At 49.4% G+C, this 23942-nt stretch overlaps 1 protein-coding gene across 3 annotated transcripts in view; it reads right to left on the bottom strand.

The window, feature by feature from the left end:
- Positions 1-19072: 19072 nt before the first annotated feature.
- The window catches only part of TACC3 (transforming acidic coiled-coil containing protein 3), a 41418-nt gene continuing 36548 nt past the window's right edge, over positions 19073-23942 (bottom strand). For all 3 annotated transcript variants that reach the window (XM_077280198.1, XM_077280199.1, XM_077280200.1), the window contains exons 12-16: positions 23736-23779; positions 23311-23471; positions 20281-20387; positions 19961-20081; positions 19073-19230 (exon numbers count right to left, since the gene is read on the bottom strand). In XM_077280198.1, the coding sequence (XP_077136313.1) occupies positions 19165-19230; positions 19961-20081; positions 20281-20387; positions 23311-23471; positions 23736-23779 (499 nt within the window). In that variant the 3' untranslated portion in view covers positions 19073-19164. The remainder of the gene's footprint in view (positions 19231-19960; positions 20082-20280; positions 20388-23310; positions 23472-23735; positions 23780-23942) is intronic.

The following is a 23942-nucleotide window of genomic DNA, read 5'->3' on the forward strand; positions in this document are numbered from 1 at the left end:
CCCTATGCTGGCGTTCTTTTATGCATTTGCCGGCGAAACCGGAAGTGACGGTTTGCGCATGCGCCCGCACAACTTCCGGTCTCTGTCAGCTTCACATGAGGGAATGAATGTGGTGGGACGCCGGCGCGCGCGCACTAGCGCTGTGTTTTTGCGGTGATGGCGCCGGTGAGCGCACCAGCGCTCCATTACCGACGCCCACACCAATTTACCGGTAATGACGCCGGTCCGGCCCGTTTTTACTTGGGCTTTTATGGTAGGATAGCCGCCGCTACCCCCATATTACCATCCAGAGTCTTCCGGTGACCGCCGTCACCCGCTCCTTATCCCCCTCTTTTTTTTTTTTTTTTTCTGTGGAAGGCAGACTGGATCCTTTCACTGCCTTCCTCCACTCACCCATGAGGCCCGCCGACCCCTGTGGTGGTGCTTCAGGAAAGGGAGAAAAAAGAGGGAAAAAACCGCTTGATCCAGCCGTAACAGGGCGCCCCCTGTTAGAAAGTCGACTGCATCAGCCCCTGGAACTCCACGAAGAATCCTTCAGGTACGTGCTGTAGGTTCCCCGTCAGGGACAGGAAACCAACTGATGTGGGAGAGAGGTACGCCCTTTTTCACCTGTAGGTTTCCTGTCCCTGGGGGCGGACCCCTCTCTCCGTGGTGCCATCATGGGGATAGAGAAAATCATGTGTTTTTATCATAAAACATTAGATAGGAGTAATTTTCATTAAAAATTGAAGATATCGAAATCCTGATGTGATAGCCAAAAACGGAGTTCATATTCGTCATCAGCAGCCAAAATTGACTTAAAATATGTTTTAAAACCTTTTCCCAGAAAAATTGCGTTGACCAGTGATAATCGTATTCATAATTCTCCATTCCTGTTGAGAGATATCCGTCCCGCTGAGCATCCAACGCAATGAAAGGCCAAAGAAAGGCGCTTTACTGTGAGGTCAGATCCTCTGATGGGGGGTCACCGTGCTTGGTGTAAATGGGGTCACGCACAGAGCGCACCCATCCGCATCAATGCTAGAGATTACACATTATATCCACAGGAACAGAACTAAATATCAGAAGGACAAGCTGAAATACTCACCTTATGTGAACGGGGTGATGGAGGAGGCATTCTGTGGAAGAGGGGGTTGTTCCAGCTTATTGGGGGACGCTGCCAACACCCTCCAACTCCAGGGCCCACTATGCCCCGGGTTCAACTTGCACCATATCTGATCAATGAATGTGTAAACTATACAAACGGAGCAGCCTCAAGAGCCGAGCCTGCTCCTCATAGTCCAGGCGCTAGCTTGTCCAAAATAATACTTATCCTGTACGGCGAACACAAAAAATAAAATCCCAAAACACAAAATTTTGGTTTGAAAGATGGGAGGAAATCAAAGCACAAACATAAAAAAAGGGAAACCTGTAACCTCTTCCTGCACGGTTTACACAGCTTCGCTGCAGCTTCAATTGGGGATTCTAGGTACTTTTGTGACATCTAGTGGTGGACCTCAGAATAGCAGAAAACAGACAATTCAGGACAATTCACACCCAGATTTGTTGTAAAATAAATAAATAAATAAACTACAAAATCAATTACCGTACATGAAAATGTTATAGCGGCAACTAATGATTCTCTGCAAGCTCCTTTCAGAGGCAGGGCCTCTATATTGTACACAATGGTGCAGTAAATGCCAGGCACATCTCATTCCCCAATTTTTCACAGGCAAAGAAAACAAAAAGCGTAGTTACTCACCAATAACGGTGTTTCTCGGAGCCCATGACAGCACTACCAGAGAGAGGGGATCCGCCCTTCAGGGACAGGAAACCTACAGGATAAAAGGGCGATACCTCTCCCCTGCATCAGTTTTGTTTACAGAGCATCAGAGGTCCTCCAGGTTAGTTACAACAACAAAAAATATACAACTTTATCATATTGCTTAACAAGTGAACACCGTGTCCAGGGGCGGATTATCAGAGGGTCAATATGGGCGGTAGCCCAGGGCCCAGTGGTGTGGGAGGGCCCTGGGCTACCGCACAGATTGACCCTCTGATAATCCGCCCGAGTACTGTGAATGCCCGCCGCCGCATTTATGTGCCCCCGTACCCGGTGGGCAGAGAGAGGGGGCCCGCATCGGGCCCCTTCTCATCTGCTCACCGGGCCCCTTCCGGCGCTGCGGCGGTTTCCTATTGACGTGTGCAGCGCCCCAGAGTCCTGGTCGTTGCAGTACTGATGCTCCGCCGCTAAGGGGGGCTATGGTACATCTGATGGCACTGAAGGAGTTCATCTGACCAGGTATCACATACACCAATACATTTCACAGTCTGACCTCCAGGGGGAGCTAAGGGTGCTATGTATTAGGCCACTCCTCACAGTCTGGTAAAATTGGGGGTTAGGCAGGAAGTTAGACAGAAAGCTGACTGGGTTGGAACCAGGCAACACCTTGTGGCAGAGGGTGTTGCAGGGGAAGATTCGGTAGGGTCCCTGTCAGGAGTGGGACCCTGACAGAGGCCTGGCAATCAGGGAGAAAGTTACGGGACCGCGCCTGCACTTCATAGCGGCGGTGCCCTAAGAAAGGACAAGAAGCGAGATTTATTGTGCTGAGTGAGAAACGAGATCAACACATAAGGAGAAATACCAGTAGGAGTCGTGCTGTTAGACCGAGGCAACATCCTACTGAGGCGCAATTAACCGGTGGCCGGAACGCCGAGGAAGTATAGAGCTCCAGGCAATACTTCAAACCTACGGCAGGACAGTCAGTCACAGGCAGGCTGTCTCACCTAAATCACCTACGAAGACATAGGGGGCACACTAGGAGAGGGGCGACTCTAGGATCCCGGAAGAGCTCCGAGCCTACCCGTCATATGGGTGCGTCCTAACCAGACCATCAGGGAGGGACGGAGGAGAACAACATCATCCGATCGAGTTGTGAGGGAACACGAGAAACAGACACAACAGTTGTGGGGACTATCCCGTAAGCACAGCAGGGGAGGACCGCAACACACAAGCGCTAGCAGGTAGACACTGATTTCCACCTGCAAAGGGAATTCTGGAGGTGCCATCGGACCGGCCGGACTTGCGCAGCCCGGTTAACCGTATTCCGGATTGAGGACTTTGAGACCTTCAGTAAAGAGGTAAAGAGACTGCACCCCTGTGTCCTTGTGATTGATTGCGTCCTGCACCACACACCGAACTGTCATCCCTTTATTTGGGCGCCCCCCTCAGCAGGGTCACGGATCGGGCCTAGCCACCGTGACAACCCCACAGCAGAGACTCAGAGGCCCGGCTCCGGGTACCCCTCGGCCCTGCGGCGGTGGGGGCGCTGCACGTCAATAGTTAACAGCCGCCAGCCAATTGGAGGCTGGCAACTGAAGTCGGCCGCAGCGCACACGTCGCCGGCTTCTGACGTCATTGTCAGAGTGTCTGCTGGAGGGAGCTCGCCGCTGGAACGCACAGGTCAGGTGAGGAGAACTCGTTTTTTTTTGCGAACGGCAATCCGGGGGGCTCGGGGCAATATGCTGGACACACTGGGGCAGATTGCTGGACACACTGGGGCAGATTGCTGGAGACACTGAGGGCAGATTGCTGGAGACACTGGGGCAGATTGCTGGAGACACTGAGGGCAGATTGCTGGAGACACTGGGGGCAGATTGCTGGACACACTGGGGGCAATGCTGGAGGACACTGGGGCAATGCTGGAGGACACTGGGGGCAATGCTGGAGGACACTGGGGGCAATGCTGGAGGACACTGGGGGCAATGCTGGAGACACTGGGGCAGATGATTGCTGGAGACACTGGGGCAATGCTGGAGACACTGGGGCAGATTGCTGGACACACTGGGGGCAATGCTGGAGACAGTGGGGCAGATTGCTGGAGACAGTGGGGCAGATTGCTGGAGACACTGGGGCAGATTGCTGGAGACATTGGGGCAGATTGCTGGAGACACTGGGGCAGATTGCTGGAGACACTGTGGCAGATTGCTGGAGACACTGGAGCAGATTGCTGGACACACTGGGGAAGATTGCTGGACACACTGGGGCAATGCTGGAGACACTGGGGCAGACTGCTGGACACACTGGGGCAGTGCTGGAGGACACACTGGGGCAGATGAATGCTGGAGACACTGGGGCAGATGAATGCTGGAGACACTGGGGCAATGCTGGAGACACTGGGGCAGATTGCTGGACAGACTGACGGCAATGCTGGAGACACTGGGGCAGATTGCTGGACACACTGGGGGCAATGCTGGATACTCTGGGGCAATATGCTGGACATACTGGGGCAGATTGTTGAACACACTGTCTGGGGGCAATGCTGGATACACTGGGGCAATGATGGACACACTGGGCAATGCTGGATAATTGGACATACTGGGGCAGATTGCTGGACACACCGGGGCAATGCTGGACATACTGGGGCAGATTGCTGGAGACACTGGTGGTAATATGCTGGACACACTGCGGCAGATTGCTGGACACACTGGGGGCAGGACTGGAGGCATGGGCAGAATGTAGACACGGGGCATGATTGGAGACACAGGGCAGAATGAAAGACATGGGGCAGGATTGGATCATGGGGCAGGATGGATACGATGGAGACAGATGGGGCAGGATGGGGAGATCATATGGGGCAATATGGGGAGATCATATGGAGCAGGATGGATACTCATGAGTGCAGGATGGGAGAACATATGGCTGGAGCCAGGAATGAGACACACGGGGCCAGGGTGTGGGAATATTATTACCATAGGGGCTAATTAAGGGATATTATTACTGCAGTGATGTATTTATTTTATTTTTTGAGGACACTGTTTTAAATGGGGGGGCGGTCATGTTACTGTGCAGAGTGACACTATCCCCTTTTTTTCTCCATGTGGTGTAATGTAGAAGTTGTGAAAAATTAAGTAATGTGTTCCTGCAGAAACGAGTCCTGGCTGGTAGAAGTGATGGCGGTCTGTGCTGGATGAAAGACGAAGGACTTCACCTAGAGACGTCACTGGTGAGTCAGTGTTACCTATACACTGACACTATACACTGTATACTATATACAGAGGTCCTGTGTACAATGTCACCAGTGATCACTGTATTACCTATACATTATATACAGAGCTGTGTACAATGTCACCAGTGATCTCTGTATTACCTCTACACAGACACTGCATTCTAAGCACAGATCTCCTGTGAATACTGGCACTTATGGTGATAGTATTGTGTTTTTTTTTGTTTTTTTTTAATTACTGATCAGTATTGTAGTATTCAGTCACTATGTGGTGGTAATATGTGGTCTGGAAATGGTGTTGTGGTATTTGTCCCTTGAATGTGCTATTTGGTCACCAAGTGGTGGTAATATGTGGTCTTGACATGGTGCGGTGGTATTTGTTCCTTGTATGTGATATTATTCGATCACTGTGGTTGTAATTTGTGGTCTGGTCATGGCGCGGTGGTATTTGTTCCTTGTATGTGTTATTATTGGTCAAAATATACCTAAATTGTATTGCAGATTTTAACAAATATTTAATAGGTTACAGTAGAGTAGGTCCCGGCCATTTTTCTGGAATAATCTGGTTTGGGTATAACATGATCCCCGTCACATGACCCGGGGGGGGGGGGCACAGTGTGAACAGCCCGGGGCCCTGGCTACCCTTAATCCACCCCTGACCGTGTCTATATGAAAAAAATCACTTCACACAAAATATTGTGCTCACCGCACACATGATGAGGGGGGGGGGGGGGAATAAGCAGGTGCTGTCATGGGCTCTGAGGAACACCGTTATCGGTGAGTAACTACGCTTTTCTCAGTCGCCCATGACAGCACTACCAGAGAGAATTGCAGAGATTATTGCTTAGGGAGGGTCCACAGCCTGCAGAACCCTTCTTCCGAAGGTTAGGTCAGATGAAGAGGCTAGGTCTAAGCGGTAGTGCCTGAAAAAGGTTGAAGGTGATGACCAGGTGGCCGCCTTACAAATTTGATCTAATGGTACCTCTGACCTTTCGGCCCAGGAGGTCGCCATAGCCCTCGTTGAGTGGGCCTTCAGTCCCTGTGGAACGGCGTTCCCGGTGGATGAGTACGCCAAGGCTATTGTGTCTGTGTCGAGCTATAGTGCCCTTAGAAGCTTTGAGTCCTTTTCTGGGCCCCTGGAAGCAGATAAAAAGAGAACCTTCCTTCCTATGCTGCTGGGTGATTTTAAGGTATTGGACTAGACACCTTCTCACATCTAGTGTGTGGAATTTCTCTTCCTTCTTATTTTTAGGGTCTGGATAGAAAGGAGGAAGGATTATTTCCTGAGATCTATGGAATGTGGACGCAACTTTTGGCAAATAGGCAGGGTTTGTTTTTAGTATAACCTTATCGTCCAGGATTTGTGTAAAGGGAGGGTTTGCAGATAGGGGTTGGAGGTCACTTATCCTGCGGGCCGATGTCAGGGCTATTAGAAGGGCCGTTTTAAGTGAAAGAATCTTAAGGGGTAGCGATTCTATAGGCTCGAACGGGGATTCTGTTAGAGCTGACAATACTAAGGGTACCGTCACACAGTGCAATTTTGATCGCTACGACGGCACGATCCGTGACGTCGCAGCGATCGTATGATTATCGCTCCAGCGTCGTAGACTGCGGTCACACGTTGCAATCACGGCGCTGGAGCGATGCCGAAGTCCCCGGGTAACCAGGGTAAACATCGGGTAACTAAGCGCAGGGCCGCGCTTAGTAACCCGATGTTTACCGTGGTTACCAGCGTAAAAGTAAAAAAAAACAAACCGTACATGCTCACCATCTGATGTCCGTCCGGTCCCTTGCCGTCCGCTTCCTGCTCTGACAGATCCGGCCGTACAGTGAGAGCAGAGTGCAGCGGTGACGTCACCGCTGTGATCTGCTCTCACTTTCCGGCCGGCAGACAGTCAGAGCGGGAAGCGGACGGCAAGGGACCGGACGGACATCAGATGGTGAGCATGTACGGTTTTTTTTTTTTTACTTTTACGCTGGTAACCACGGTAAACATCGGGTTACTAAGCGCGGCCCTGCGCTTAGTTACCCGATGTTTACCCTGGTTACCAGCGAACGCATCGCTGGATCGCTGTCACACACAACGATCCAGCGATGTCAGCGGGTGATCAAGCGACGAAAGAAAGTTCCAAACGATCTGCTACGACGTACGATTCTCAGCAGGATCCCTGATCGCTGCTGCGTGTCAGACACTGCGATATCGTAACGATATCGCTAGAACGTCACGAATCGTACCGTCGTAGCGATCAAAATTGCACTGTGTGACGGTACCCTAAGTTCAAATCCCAGGATGGTAATCTACTTCTAGTTATCGGTTTAGACCTTGCGGCTGCTCTGAAACCGTACTACCCAAGGGTTGGTGGCTATGTTTTCACAGTATAATGCTCCTAGAGCTGCTATTTGTACCTTTAAGGTACTTACTAAAAGGCCTAGGTCTAACCCCTTTTGTAGAAACGCTAATATTTCAGCAACTGGAACCCCGTCCTGCAACCTTACCCCAGAGGAGGATAGAAATTTTTTCCAGGTTTTACCATATATTTTTGTGGTCACAGGTTTTCTACTTTTCATTAGAGTAGATACTAGTTTGTCAGAAAACCCACTTTCCCTCAATAGTGACCTCTCAAATTCCACGCTGTCAGATGGAGATTCTCTGACTGAGGGTGGAACACCGGTCCCTGACACAGGAGGTCCGGAAGATCCGGAAGAAACCAGGGATCGGTGATCGATAGCATCCTCAGCCATGAGAACCAGGCTCTCTTGGGCCAGAAGGGGGCTATTAACACGAGTCTGGATCTGTCCTGCCTGATCTTCCGTAGGACTGCTGGAATGAGAATAGTGGGGGGGAAATGCATACGCCAGTGTTTGTGTCCAGGGAATTGTGAACGCATCCACAGCCTGAGGGTTCCCCCTGGAATCTAGGGAGCAGAAAGTTTCCACCTTCCTGTTGTGGACATTGGCAAAGAGGTCTATCACAGGGATTCCCCATAGATCTGTGATTTTGTTGAAGATGCCCTGATTTAGAGACCACTCTCCCTGCTTTAATTGGGTACGACTCAGGAAGTCCGCTTTCTGGTTTTCTACCCCCTTTACATGTAGGGCCGATAGGGAAAGGAAGTTGTTTTGTACCAAGCTGAAAATTTCAGAGGTGGTTTTCATTAATGTTTGGGATCTGGTTCCCCCCCGGTGGTTTAAGTAAGCTACTACTACTCTGTTATCAGAATACTCGGACATGATGTCCTTGTAGCTCGTCTAGAAAGTACAGTAACGCATGATTTACAGCCCTCAGTTCTTTTTGATTTGAGGAAGACCTGAGCTCCTGATTTGTCCATATCCCCTGAGCGACTCTGTTGTCCAGGTGAGCACCCCACCCTGTGGGACTTGAGTCTGTGGTAACTATCTGAGACGCCTCTATCACCCAGGGAATCCCTTTTGATAAGTTGCTGGGATTTAACCACCAAGCTCGGGAAAATAGTAGGCAAACTTAGTCATGCGACCCTCTAACCGCCCCCCTAGTAGTTTCTGGTTCCTTAAAATGTCCCACTGGAGTGGTCTTGTGTGGAGCTGTGCCCATTGAACTGCTGGGAGACAAGCAGAGAGGGACCCCCAGTAATGACATCACCTTTCTTAGGGTCATGGTAGGGTTTGCACATGCCTCCGATACTAGGCAGATTATCTTTTGTTTTTTCTTGTCTGGAAGGTGACACTTGAGAAGTTGAGTCCAAGGTGAGACCCAAAAATTCTTGAACCCTGGTTGGTTCCAGTTTTGATTTTTGGAGGTTCACCAGCCAGCCCAATTTTTTTTAAAATGTCTATCACTCTGTCGCATTGCTGATGGCAGAGATCAGCCGAGTTGCTCACAATCAGAAAGTCGTCTAGATACGGAATAATCAAGACGTCTTCCTCTCTCAGATGTGCCATCATCTCCGCTATCAGCTTGGTGAAAATGCGGGGTGCAATTGATATGCCAAAGGGAAGCGCCCTGTATTGGTATTCCCTTATTTGTCCTTTTATGACTACTGCCAGTCTGAGGAATTTCTGAGGTCTTGTGGATGGGACGTGATAATACGCGTCGCTGAGATCTAGAACTATCATAAAACAGTTTGGAAACAGATTTTTTTATTGTTGACTTTGACTCTGGAGCGCCCCAAGACGCAGGGCTGCGGGGTACTCGGTACCGGGCTTCTCTGTCTCAGTTCTGGGGTTGTCACGGTGGCTAGGCCCGGTCTGTGACCCTGCAAAGGGGCGTCCAATGAAAGGGGTAGGTGGTGGTACGTGGTGCAGGTCGCGGTGAACAACGAGGACACAGGGTTGCAGTCTCTTTACCCCTTTACTGAAGGCTTCGGGATCCGCAATCCAGAGTACTGCTAACAGGGCTGGCTGAGACCGGCCAGTCCGAAGGCACATACAGAGTTCCCTTTGCAGGTGGAAATCTGTGCCTACCTTCTAGCGCCTGTGTGTTGTAGTAGTACTTCCCTGCTGAGCGCCACGGGATAGTCCTCACAACTGTTGTGTCTCTTTCTGATGTTCTTTCCCACAACTTATATCTGTTCTGATGTTCTTCGTCCCCCAGATGATATGGCTAGGACGCACCCATATGACGGGTAGGCCTGGAGTTCTTCCGGGACCCTAGTGTCGCCCCTCTCCCACAGTTGCCCTGTATGTCTGCTTAGGTGATTTAGGTGAGAGCCAACCTATAATTAACTGTCCTGCCGTTGGTTTGAAGTAATGCTTGGAGCCTAATACTTCCTCGGCGTTCCGGCCACGCGCCTCAGTAGGATGTTGCCACGATCTTAAGGCACGACTCCTACTGGTGTTATCTCCTTTTCTGCTGTGATCTCATTTGTCACTCTCCACAATAAACCTCGCTTCTTGTCCTTTCTTGAGATACCGCCGCAATGTACTGCAGGCGCGGTTCCTTAACGTTCTGTCCTGTTTGCTAGGCCTCTGTCAGGATCCCACCCCTGACAGGGACACCCCTGAATCTTTCCCCTGCAACACCCCCTGCCACAGGATGTTGCCTGGTTCCAACCCAGTCAGCTTCTAACTAACTTCCTATCTAACCCCCAGTTTTACCAGATTGTGAGGAGTGGCCTAATACATAGCACCCTTAGCTCCCCCTGGAGGCCAGACTATGAAGTGTATTGGTGTCTGATACCTGGTCAGGTGAACTCCTTCAGTGCAATCAGACGTACCATCACTCCCCTTAGTGGCAGAGCATCAGTACTGCAACGACCAGGACTGTGGCGCTGCAACTCCATTTTGAATCTTTCGTTTTTTACTTTAGTATTCAACTTCCGTAAGTTTATTATAGTCTGGAAGGTTCCATCCGGTTTGGGAACCAGGAACAATGGAGAGTAAAATCCCTTCCCTCTCTCCAGAGGGGGGACTTCTTGGATGACAGCTTTGTCTATCAGTTTAAAGATTTCTAGTTCTAGGGCTTCTTGATGTTGAGCAGATGACCTCAGCGGTGTTACCACAGTTTCGTGGGGGTAGGGATAGAAATTGTATGCGAAGACCTTCTTTTATTAATTTTAATTTCCAAGGGCTGGTCGAAATTTTCTCCCAGGCCGGAAGGAATTGAGAGTCTCCCTCCCACCCTGGGGAAGATGTCACTTGAGGGGGAGTTTCTATCCCGAGGGGAGTTACCAAAAAGGAATCCTCTGTCTTTTCTTCTCCCTTCATCCCATCGGTTTTGTTCCCTTGGCGGTCTTTTTAAAAAAAATTTCCTATTCCGAAAGGGCCGCTTATTATATGTTGGGGCCAGGATGGGAAACCCTTTCTTCTTATCACCTGCTTTTTGCAGGAGATCGTCTAGAGTCTCTCCAAAAAGAAACTTGCCCTCACATGGGATTGAGCAAAGTTTTTGCTTAGTTTGTAAGTCCCCCGGCCAGCTCTTTAGCCATAAGGTTCTACGCGCTGCATTTGAAAGAGCTGCAGATTTAGACGCTAATTTAATTGAGTCGGCAGAAGAATCTGCCAAAAAATGCCGTGGCTCCTCTAATCATAGGGATAGACTCTAAGATTTTATTCCTGGGGACCCCATCCCTGAGCTGTTTCTCTAGGCTATCAATCCAGATCATTAAAGAGCGTGACGTGCAGGCAGCCGCTATGGTTGGCCTTAAGCATCCTCCTGCTGACTCCCAGGCCCCTTTAAGAAAAGTATCGGTCTTTTATCAAGAGGATCTTTCAGGGTTCCCATATCCTCGAATGGTAATGCGAACTTTTTCGAGGCCTTAGCCACCGCAACATCTAGTTTGGGGGCTTTATCCCATGAGACAGAAGCCTCATCTTCAAAGGGATATTTTCTTTTAATAGAGGGAACCGATGCATTTTTCCTTTCAGGTTTCTCCCACTCCTTTTTAATTAATGACTGTATATTTTCATTAAGGGGAAACACTTTATGTTTAGAGGGCTATCCCAAAAAAAGCGTAATGTCCTGCACAGTTTTGTCAGGACGAGGATCCAACACCCCCATTGTTGATCTTACTGCCTTAACAAGGCCATCAACCTCATCAAGGGGGAAGCAATGACGACCTCCAGTCTCATTATCTGAAGAAGAGAATGAGGAATCCTCCGTATCTGAGTTTTTACTCTCGGAGCTGGAAGAGTTAGAATTCCCAAAGGGAATAGGTTGTTTCCTACTAGTTCTCCTTTCACCTTTAAGGGAGCTAAACACAGTCTCGACCTCTGATTTAATTACAGATCGTAACTCGGAGGCGAAGTTTGGGGTCTCCTCACAGAGGACTCGTTCTATACAGGAGTCACATAGCTTCTTCTCCCAAGACTGTGGAAGGGCTTTCTCGCATAAGGGGCAGGTTCTATGTTCCATCTTCCCCGTTCTCTTCCTTGCCTAAGACATGGAGAAGGGGACCCCAATTATACAAAGTGAGCTTTCATGAAGATCACTCACCAATCTGACGCAGCCACGGGTATCGGTTCTGGAGGAGGGGCAGGATCCTGAGGCGTGAGATCCGTGGGCGGCAGCTGGTTTACCACGCTGGAACTCTTACTAAGTTGCGTGGAATGGCTACCAGACCGAGAACTCCGGTTAACCGCAGAAGATCGCTTTTTCTGAGCGTCCGACTTCTGCCGCTGGTGATGGCGCTGCTGTTGCTGCGGCGTTTGGAGCTGCTGATCGCTGTCCTCCATGGAGCTACCCTGGGACGGCATGCAGCAGGGAACTTCCATGTGCACTTTCTTTTAAAGGTTGGCGCTTATCCCCTCCCCCGTGGCTGCATTATCCCCCTCTACCCATACTGTGCATGTGCGTGCAGTCAGCGACCCGGAAATGAAGTGCTCCGGTTCCGGGGCAGCGCCATCTTGGTGCAGTCAGTCACCACACCGCCCCTGAACCGGAAGCTCTCCTACCACTTCCGGTGCGGCGCCATCTTGGAAATCCAGGCACGCGGCACAGTGCTGGAGCCCCAATACTCCTATCCGGAGTGGCGGCTGCGCTTCCTCCCGCTCACGCTACCAGACCCATCGGTCGTAGCCGTGGCGGCCTCGGATACCGGACCAGCCGTGGCAGGGGCCTCCCCACTGCCAGAACCCGGACTGGCCGGCTCCAGATTCGTCATCAGGTCGGTCTTCATAACAGGTACCGTCCAAGAAGGTTCCCAGTCAGGGACAGGAAACCAAAACTGATGCAGGGGAGAGGTACCGCCCTTTTATCCTGTAGGTTTCCTGTCTCTGAAGGACGGATCCCCTCTCTCTGGTAGTGCTGTCATGGGCGACTGAGAAATAGTCTTAGTTACTCACCGGTTTTCGGAGTCCATGACAGCACTACGGAGAGAGGGGATCCGCCCTTCAGGAACAGGAAACCTACAGATACATAAGGGCGGCACCTCTCCCACGCATCAGTTGGTTTACAGAGCACAAGAGGACCACCAAGGTTAATAGCATACATAATAAACAATGATACAATAACTAACTATTCACTACCCGTGAATTATATAAATAAAGGAAGAGGTGTACACCCAGAACTTAAGAAGACGGGAGGGTATGTACAGGTGCTGTCATGGACTCCGAAAAACACCGTTAACCGGTGAGTAACTAAGACTTTATCGGTCGTCCATGACAGCACTACGGAGAGAATTACAGAGAGTAACTAACTAGGGAGGGACTACAGCTTGCAGCACCCTTACACCAAACGAAAGGTCAGAAGAGGCACCCAAGTTCAATCTATAATGGTTATAGAATGTGTGTGGAGAAGACCAAGCAGCAGCCTTACAAATTTGGTCGATCGACACCTCCAATCTTTCCGCCCACGAAGCCGCCATAGCTCTAGTGGAATGCGCTTTCAGACCTTCAGGCGCCGGCTTGCCCTTTGAGATGTATGCCAGCGAGATAGCCTCCCTGATCCATCTAGCTAAAGTAGATTTTGATGCCCTGTGACCCTTCCTACTACCCTGATAGGACACGAATAGGGCGTTATCTATCTTCCAGGGATCAGTTACTGCCAGATATTCCAGGATACATCTTTTTACATCTAAAGTGTGTAGCTTCCTTTCCTTATCGTTAGTAGGATTGGGGAGGAAGGATGGAAGAACTATTTCCTGTGTTCTGTGGAACCTGGACACTACTTTAGGAAGATATGCTGGATCAGGGGATAGTATCACTCTATCATCCCTAAGCTGCATGTAAGGGGGAACCCTGGATAATGCTTGGATGTCGCCTATCCTACGCGCCGATGTTAGGGCCACCAGGAAGGCTACTTTAAGGGATACATTTTTAATAGAGGCTGATGCAATTGGCTCAAATGGGGCCTCTGTCATGGCTGAGAGGACTAGGTTCAGGTCCCATGGCATGACCCTATTCTTCACCATTGGCCTGGACCGTTTTGTCGCTCTGATGAATCTGCTGACCCAGTGATTCTCAGCAATGTTGCAGCCAAAGAGGGCCCCTAAGGCTGATACCTGCACTTTAAGTGTATTTGGGGATAACCCCATATCTAACCCTTTCTGTAAGAATTCTAAAATCTGGTCTATTGGTATTGACTGACCAGCTATTACCCCCGAGTTTTGAAGGAACCTCTTCCAGATCCTAACATAAATCTTTGTGGTAATTATTTTTCTGCTCTTCAGCAGAGTGTTAATGAGGCCCGGAGAGAACCCCCTATCCTTTAACAGCGCCCGCTCAAAATCCACGCCGTCAGATGAAGGCCAACCGCCCGAGGATGGTAGACTGGGCCCTGGGACAGGAGATCCGGGATGTCTGGCAAGACCCATGGGTCGGATATCGACATAGCCCTCAGGCATGGAAACCACGTCCTTCTGGGCCAGAAGGGGGCAATTATTATCACTGTGGCTTTGTCCTTCCTGATTTTCCTCACCACCAGGGGAAGTAGAGACAGGGGAGGAAAGGCGTAGGCTAGCCTGAAGTTCCAGTCTATGAGGAGGGCGTCTACTGACAGAGGATTTTCTCTGGGGTTGAGAGAGCAGAATTGTGCCACTTTCCTGTTTTCTTTTGTGGCAAACAGGTCTACCTCTGGTTGACCCCATCTTTCCACGATGAGGTTGAAGATGGAGTCGTTCAGGGACCACTCCCCCTGCCTCAATGTGTTGCGGCTTAAGAAATCCGCTGTAGTGTTTTCTGCCCCTCTTATGTGAAGAGCCGTCAATGAGAGAAGATGTTGCTCTGCTAGATGGAATAGACGATCTGCTACGCACATTAGGGATTTGGAACGAGTCCCGCCTTGGTGATTTATGTATGCCACGGCGACCCGATTGTCCGAGAATACCCGCACGTGGTGGCCCTGTAGATAGACAAGGAGTGATTTAACTGCCTGTTCCACAGCCGTTAACTCCTTTAGGTTGGAAGACATTTCTATCTGATCCCGATCCCAAAGCCCCTGGATCAATGTATCCCCCATGTGAGCCCCCCATCCAGAAGGGCTAGCGTCCGAGGTGACTATACGAGTTACATTATATTCCCAGGGGACCCCTGTGGACAGGTTCTCTTGGACTAGCCACCATCCGAGGGATATAATAGCGTCTTGGGATAGGGTCATCAGGCTCTCCAGACATCCCCCCAACCTTTTTTGTTGTAACAGCACCTCGCCCTGAAGTATCCTCGTATGATACTGGGCCCATCGGACCGCTGGAATACAGGACGAGAGAGAGCCCAACAGAGACATGGCTCTTCTAAGGGACATGGTGGGGTTTTTAGAGGCATTCAGCACCTGAAGGTGCAGGCGATCAATTTTCTCTTGAGGCAAACGGCATTCCTGAACCTGGGAATCCAGGGTCAGGCCTAAAAATCGCTGCACCGTCATGGGCTGTAAGCGTGATTTTTTGACATTTAGCATCCACCCCAGACGCTCCAGAGCAGACATCACTTTATGTAACTGTTCCAGACAGTGATCCGCCGTTTTACCTACGATAAGGAGATCGTCCAGGTAGGGGATTATTATAATGTTGGACTCATGCAGGTGTGCCATAACTTCCGCCATAACTTTGGTAAACACTCGAGGGGCGACCGATATACCAAAGGGGAGGGCCCTATACTGGAAGTGTCTGATTACCCCATCAAACCTTACCGCCACCCTCAGGTATCGTTGGTGACCTGCATAAATAGGGATATGGTAATAGGCGTCCTTCAAATCCAATACTACCATAAAGCAGTTTTTAAACAGCAGCTTTATTGCGGTGTTAATAGTTTCCATCTTAAATGATTGGACGGTCAGGAAATTATTAAGAGCCCTAAGGTTAATAATTGTTCTGAAGGAGCCATCAGGTTTACTTATTAGGAATAGAGGAGAGTAGAATCCTCTACCCTGATCTCCTTCCGGAACCTCTGACAGGACATTCTTATTGAGCAGGTCGTGAACTTCTGCTTCCAGGGCCGCCTGTTCTGCTGGAGAGGACCTGAGTGGGGTAATTCTGAAGAAGTTCTGAGGGAGAGAAGAGAACTCTAGCCGCAGACCCGTAGCTATTAACCCCAAAATCCAATCACTACTGGAGATTTTGGACCAGGCCGGGTAGAAGGCAGATAGTCTACCTCCCACCGGGGCGACTAGTCATTGGGGTGGTTTTTTGACCTCACGGGATGGCTCCTGACGTCCTCCACCTCCAAACATAAATCCAGTACCTTTCTTCTTTTTCTCATCCCATCTGCTCTGGTCTCTGGCTGGTCTCCTCCGAAAGAATCTCTTCCCTGCGAAGGGACGCCTGTAAGAGGTAGTTGGTAGATTGGGAAACTTTTTCTTCTCGTCTCCAGCTTTCTCCAGCAGTTCGTCTAGGACTGGACCAAACAGGTATTCCCCTTCGCATGGGATAGAGCACAGACGGGATCTGGATTGAAGGTCACCCGGCCAACATTTCAGCCATAGGGCCCTGCGTGCTGCGTTTGATAGTCCGGCCGCCCTAGCCGCCATTCTTGCCGAATCCGCAGATGCGTCCGCGAGAAAGGCAGCGGCATTCTGAATTGTTGGCAGGAATTTCAACATAGAATCTCTGGAAACACCGCCTTCCAACTTAGACCCTAGCTGATCCAGCCAGACCATCATCGATCTGGCTGCACATGTTGCGGCTACAGCAGGTCTCAGGGCACCCGCCGACATTTCCCATGTCCCTTTAAGGAATGAGTCAGCCTTCTTATCGAGAGGGTCCTTTAGGGAAGCCATGTCGTCGAAGGGGATAGATGATTTTTTAGACGCCTTAGACACCGCTGCGTCCAATTTCGGCGCCTTATCCCATGTATTCACCATGGGGTCCTCAAAGGGATATCTGCGTTTAAAGGCAGGTGGAAAAGAGCCTTTCTTCTCCGGTTTTTTCCATTCCCTTTTGATGAGGTTCTGGACCTTGTCATTGAGCGGAAAAGACCTACGTTTTTTAGGGTCTAGACCGCCAAACATTAGGTCCTGTGCTGAGAGTTCTGGCCTTTCATCAGCCACACCCATGGTGGATCTAACTGATTTAATAAGTTTGTCCATTTGGTCCAATGGGAAACAGAACCGGTTAGACTCCTCTTCCGAAGAGGACGCTGAGGAGACAGAGGCGTCTGACTCATTCTCCCTACTAGGGCCAGCGGACAACTCCGACTCTGAGGCGCTAGGCTCCCTTCTTCTTTTGGAAGACTCCCCCCGGGACAGGGATTTCAGGGAATCCTTCACCTCCTTCCTGATAATCTCCCTAAGGCTTGATGTGAAATCAGGAGACTCTTCCGCCACCTATGGGAGCGGAGAAAAAGGCTATGTAATTTATCTGGCGCTACCGCTATCAGTGTTCCCATCAATTTATTTCCTACCGTCTGCCGTACACACGACTGACAGTCTCTTAGGGTAGGCGTCTGGCAAAGGGCAAGCGCATAGCACGCACTCCTTGTTTTTTGATTTACCAGCACTTTTTTTCCCCTACGGAAATAAACATAGGAAAAGACTGCATCAGGGTACATTCACGAAGATCTCTTACCCAGGCAGTAGCGGTAGGTACCGGATTACTGGGGGGTCGGTCCAGATCCTTCTGTTTAGATCTGCGACTGGTCTGGTTACTGCGTCCGCGGGTCTTCAGCTGGGGGTTCGCATGGGACTTCTCCGAGGATCCGTCCTGCTCCTGCAGACCGACGGCAGCTTCTGGCTCATCCATAGCTGCAGATGGGCTCACAAGCAGTGCTGCAGCATTCTGTTTGGCTATAAATAGCCCTTCCCCCGGATCCGGAATCAGTGCAGGTGTGTGGCCAAATCCAACCCCCCCCCCCCCCCCCCCGACTTGCAGGTCACTGCTCCACCCCCCCCCCCCTGCACCCAAACGCCCCCCCCCCCCCCCCCCCGCCCCCGCCGCATGCAGGACAGCGGCGTTTTTAGAAAAAAACCGGCCGGTTTTTGACTTCCGGTCCTGGCCCCGCCCCCTGTGTGTCACTTCCGGTTTCGGGCAGAGCGCTCAGGAACGAACCCGGAAGCCGGGGAACGGTGCCGCCGGACCGCCCAGCCGCCCCCCCGCTACACTACCGCCGCTTCCGCGGCCGCAGCCCAGCGGTGACCGCGGCAGAGGCCGGCGTCCGACCCCCAGCTCCGGTCCCGAATCGAAAGGAGCACACAGGACGCCGCACCGCACTGCACCAACGGGGATCAGAGTGGGGAAGACAGAGGCCCAGGGGGGTGAGCGGACCCCGGGGGGGGGGACATACTCACCTCGCTGACCACTGGGGATGGACCTCCTCCGGACGTCGCTCCACACTGCACAGCTCACTGTCGTGGAGCCCTACCCGGACCCACCGTGGCGCTTGCAGGGACCCGCACTGCCCGAGGTAGGAGACCCCCTCGCTACCTGGGTCGGACAGCCGGCCTGGGTATTGATAGGTGAACGAAGTCGTATCTGCAGGGAATCCTGTCCTCCAGGAACAGGAAACCAACTGATGCGTGGGAGAGGTGCCGCCCTTATGTATCTGTAGGTTTCCTGTTCCTGAAGGGCGGATCCCCTCTCTCCGTAGTGCTGTCATGGACGACCGATAAAGAGGTGTTATCAGTCATTATACAAGAGGAGGAGGAGGCGAGCTGTGACATCACCTATTGTGAATGGTGGATCCTGTGTTATCTACTGTATATAGAGGTGTTATCAGTCATTGTACAGGAGGAGGAGGTGAGCTGTGACATCATCTATTGTGAATGGTGGATCCTGTGTTATCTACTGTATATAGAGGTGTTATCAGTCATTGTACAGGAGGAGGTGAGCTGTGACATCATCTATTGTGGATCTTGTGTTATCTACTGTATATAGAGGGGATATTGGTCATTGTGGAGGTGGGCAGCCCATCAGTCACAGGGCCTAGAGTGAAAACTGCAGAGTATTTTTTGTTAATTCTTAGATTGTGATGGTTAGAGGATGCATCTCGGCCTTATTTCCCCATCGCTCTCCGCACAGCAGTTGAGGTCATTAGTATGGCGGTCTTTTCCACATGCTGAGCCTTCGGAGTCCTCAGGTTTCACTGTGGCCAAATTCCACTATAGAGGCTGCGAATGACTTCCGAGAAGACAATGGGGCTTCAGCTCCAGGTGCAGCCTCAGTCCGTCTCCTACTGTATATATTGTGCGTTTTCACCCAGCATGATGTATGGACGTCATTCACCATTAAATCACAAGGGTTAAAGGGTTAAATTAAAGTCCTATTTATTAGCACAAACACATAAAGAGACAAAACAGTGACAATTAAAAATACACCAAAAAAAAAAAAAGTGCTGCACATCAAATCTTCTCCATCTTTAAGATCAAGTCATCGCAAATTTTTGTCAGTTCGTCGTTTTCTTTTGTCTGAAATTAAAGAATATAAATGGGGCAATTAAAATAATAATAATTAAAAAAAAAAAAAAAAAAATCTACAGCAGGCCGGATCCCAGGTCTGTCATCTGCCCGTATTCAGACGCCCATGAGTCACGAGCCAATCTGGACTCGTCAACCAGCAACGAAGCTCCAGATCATGCAATGAAAGCTGGTGTCCACTGTTATCAGCCACATCCGGGTCAGGGCACGCTTTATGTTGCCTTGTTGCAGCGATTTACTATAGAGCGCAGTCAGCGTCCCACGGCAAGATGGCGGGAAAGGTCCCGCATGTGAATGACAGCACTTCCTTCAGTCAAAGCCTCCAAGAAGCAGCCAGGACCATAATCTAGTCAGGAGGGCGGAAGGCGCTGCCAAAATGACCCTTTACTACCCCAAGATATGGCTGAGAAAGCCTGTGTGCACTAGAACCTCAGGGCAGAGTCATTACTTGTAACACTACAAGTGATATGAATCCTCAGGTACCAGCACTCACCACTCCAAAATTAAGACCTAATAAAACTAAGCAGAGGACTGCTGTGGTCAGTGATTGGCTGCAGTGGTCAGGCGAGTGAACTGTGCTTCTTTAATAGAAAGAAAAAAACATCCATTGACCACTGCAGGCGATCACAGGCCATCATCTCCATTTCCGGTGTCGGCGGAGACCTCACAGTGGCCTGCGCTGAATCCAGGAGGACACATACACCCCTCAGCGAGCCCTCACCTTCTGCTCCAGGCTGCGCTCTAGGGACTGCGTCTTCATCTGCTCCTTCCGCAGTGCGGCCTGCAGAGCGGTCGCTTCGCCTTTGGCTTTGCTTCGTACTTGAGCAATTTCCTCATTAGCTCTGTAAAGATGGAGATGATGGTTACAATCCCAATACATGTGTGACTCTGCCGAATCAGGACGGTACAACCAAGTCCATAAAAAAAAAAATGAAAAAAAATATTGAAGAGCCAAAAGGTCTTTGTGGAATTAGGAAAGAAAATAAACGTGACACGTGTATTGTCCCAGAGACCATCAATGGGGCGGATGCGATCACTTACCGGTTCAGCTTGTCTTCCGCGTGGGCCTTGAGGGCCTGATAGCGCTGCTCCTCTTTCTTTATCCTTGCAAGATAATCTTCAACGCATTTCTTCAGGGCCTCTTCATTCTAAGAAAAAATAAATAAAATTAAAGCAGGTTAGCCTGTTATCCGCAGATCCACACCCGTTGGTCTTGACGCCTCTTCATTTGGAGACACAAAATGTCCAACTCTGATATAACCCTTTCCTATGGAGGCTGGAGAGTTACACAACCAGTTGGCGTTCTGCAGGGAGGGACAAACCGCCAGTATTACAGATAATAAAGATCCACACGTGCGCCTCTTAACCCCTTCACAACATTGACACACTTATACATCATGGTCAGATAGTGGTTCCCAACCGATGACGTATAGGTAGGTCATGGCGATCGTGTGCTGCACCGCCCCTGGCTGTTTAACCCCTTAAATTCTGTGATCAATATCAATCACAACATATGAGGCTGCGAAAGAGGGGGATCCCTCTCCTGTCTGATCGGCGCATGACAACCTCCAGGTCAGCTGGCTACAGCAAGCCTGTTGGACCATTCTCCTGGCTGGCATGGTCTAACAGGCTTCTGTCAGTGCAGCACTGACAGGTATAGAGCACTGCAGTGCCGGTACATAGTAATACATTATAGCAGCAGAGTAATAAAAGGTAAAGTCCCATAGAAGGGCCAAGTAAAAAAGTAGAAATCACACACACCACAGTAAGGCTCGAGGCACATTTATCCTGCGCTCTCCACTGAGCACTTACACAGGGGTTTCTGTGTAAATCTCTGAAATACACGGTTCAGACGAACCCTCAACAAAAGATTCCCTATGAGGCAGACGGAGGCACTGAACGCAGTCTGACATGTGATCCAGCGGTGTCAGTCATTTTAGGTGTGCATAAAAGTACCGTCGGCCACAGTTTTGTGCACTTCTGAAAAGGACACCGCTGAACAGAGGCCAGGTGGAGTCCAGAGTAACTGCTGCCTCATAGTGAGTGGCTCCCTTAGGGATTTCATCTGACTCACATCACTTGGAGATTTAGATGGAAATCCCAAAGTAAGTGCTCAGTGTAGAGCACCGGATAAATGTGATCTTAAGAGTTTTGTAAAATTTTCCCAATAAAAGCAAGTCCCCACTCAGGTCCATCATCTGCATCTGTGAAATATAGAGTGCTTCCATGTTACTGGTTTAACAAAGCCTCTGTAAAGAGAAAATGACTCCTCAAAAGAATTTCAGCAAATTCTGTGCTCCTAAATCTAAAATGTTCCCCTCCCTTCTGAGCCCCAGTGTGTCTAAACCACATTTAGAGTCCACACGTTCGGCATTTCTGTAGTGATGAGAGCCCGCCTAATTTATGCGTGCGTGTCTCCAGAAGCACGAGCTGGGCATAATGTACTGGTCACTACAAAGGCAGTTTGCAATTTTCACTCAGCAACAGCCAATGCTGCTCATTTCAGGAAATAAAAAAAATAATAATTGGCATTACACCTGTAGATCTACCCCTTTGAGAATTTAATTTCCAAAATGGGGTCACTTGAGGGGGTATTCTGCTCTATCACTTAAGGGCTCTGTTAAGAAGTTTCTGGTGTTTTGGCACCCCAGAGGTTCTGTCAATGTGACATGGCACGCTCAAACCATTGCAATAAAATATGATCTCCAATATGGTGCCTCTTCTCTTATAAACTTTGCACTGTGCTTCAAAAGTAGTTTCTCCCCCTAGGGGATGTCGGCGTACTCAGAAATTGCCCAACAAACTATACGGTCCATTTTCTCCTGCTACCCTTGTGAAAGTAAAGTTTGGGGTTAATTAACATTTTTTTGGGGAAAAAAAGTAAAATATTCATTTTATCATTCCACATTGCTTCAGTTCCTTAGAAGCACATAAAGTGTTAATAAACTTCTTGAATGTGGGTTTGAGCACCTTGAGGGGTGCAGTTATTAGAATGGTGTCACTTTTGGATATTTTCGGTCATATAGGCCCCCCAAAGTCACTTCAAATGTGAGGTGGTCCCTAAAAAATGGTTTTGTAAATTTTGCTGGAAATCTGAGAAAAGAGTAGGTGATCTTTTAAGCCTTCTAACAGAAAGAAAAAAAATGAAAATTATGTTTAAAAAATGATGCAGATGTTAAGGAGACATGTGGGAAGTGTGATAAAGCAGATTTAAGGGTATTATAAAAAAATTATATATATATATATATATATATATATATATATATATATATATATAACGTTTGAAAACTGCAAAATTTGCCATATTTTCAAAAGTGCAAAAAAAATAGTTCTAAATTTACCGCTACCATAAAGTACAATGTGCCACGAATAAACAGTATCAGAATTGGTGGGAACCGTTGAAGCTTTCCAGAGTTATTACCACAAATTTGTAAAATTTGACCTTGTCAGAAAGATAAGAGGCTCCGGATGATGGGTTAACGAATTCAGGATCTCTTAATGAAGGAGGGAGCGGTGGGTTACGACCGTTAGGGTACCTTTACACAGTGCAATTTTGATCGCTACGACGGCACGAATTGTGACATTCCAGCGATGCATTTACGATATCGTTGTGTCTGACACGCTACTGCGATCCGGACCCCCGCTGAGAATCGTACGTCGTAGCAGATCGTTTGAAACTTTCTTTCGTCGTCTAGTGTCCTGCTGTGGCGGCATGATTGCATCGTGTGACACAGGTTGTATACGATGTGCGCACGGTAACCAACGGCTTCTACATCGCAAATACGTCATGAAATTATCGCTCCAGCGCTGTGTATTGCAACGTGTGACCGCAGTCTACGACGCTGGAGCGATACTCATACGACGCTGCAACGTCACGAATCGTGCCGTCGTAGCGATCAAAATTGCACTGTGTAAAGGTACCCTTAGTGTACCCCGCTGGTCTTAATGAATGGACCCCATTGTCTTTGGGGGAGGAGAGTACGGGGGCCACATAAGGATTGTGTCCTAATGTAAAGTGCAGCACATTATTTCAGGGGGTACTACTGCAGGTGGAGGCGGCCAAGGGGTTACCTTGCGATATCCTTCCAGGACGTCCTTCTGCTTCTCAAATCTTTTGAAGAGCTCAGAGAAAGACTTCTCCATGGAGTTGAGGTCCATCTGCAGCTGCTGCTTCTCCTCCACCGCTTTGTGCAGTTCTCGTTTGCTCAGCTCCTTCTGTCTTTGTGAATCCTCTGCAGAAGATAAGAAGACGTCATTGTCACAAGTGGTTAAATGTAAAGACCTAAGAAAGGCGAGACCAATATTGGAGCAAAAAGGGGCATCAGAAGGTGCTGGACAGGACCTTCTATCCAGGATTGCAGGGTCCGGACCGCACTAATTAATACAACCGAGGGCAGAGTCCCAGAACCAGGTGCAGCCGCATCGGGACATACAACGCTGTCCTAGGAGGAGAGTCATCTCTGACCACAAGAAATCCACCATACATTTATACGCACCCAGCATCTGTGTGATTGTGCTCTCAAACTCTGCAACAATTTTCCTAAAACATAGAAAAAAAGGAACAGATTTAGATAATTAACACATCCATTAATATGAATAATAATTTCCTATATATTTGCCAAAAGGAGGCAGAGAATTTATTAAAAAAAAATAAAATAAAACTTTGCTTCCAGCCAAGACGCAGCGCACACCTAACCCATCAG

This window comes from Ranitomeya variabilis, chromosome 1 (assembly GCF_051348905.1).
Source record: "Ranitomeya variabilis isolate aRanVar5 chromosome 1, aRanVar5.hap1, whole genome shotgun sequence".
NCBI lineage: Eukaryota > Metazoa > Chordata > Amphibia > Anura > Dendrobatidae > Ranitomeya > Ranitomeya variabilis.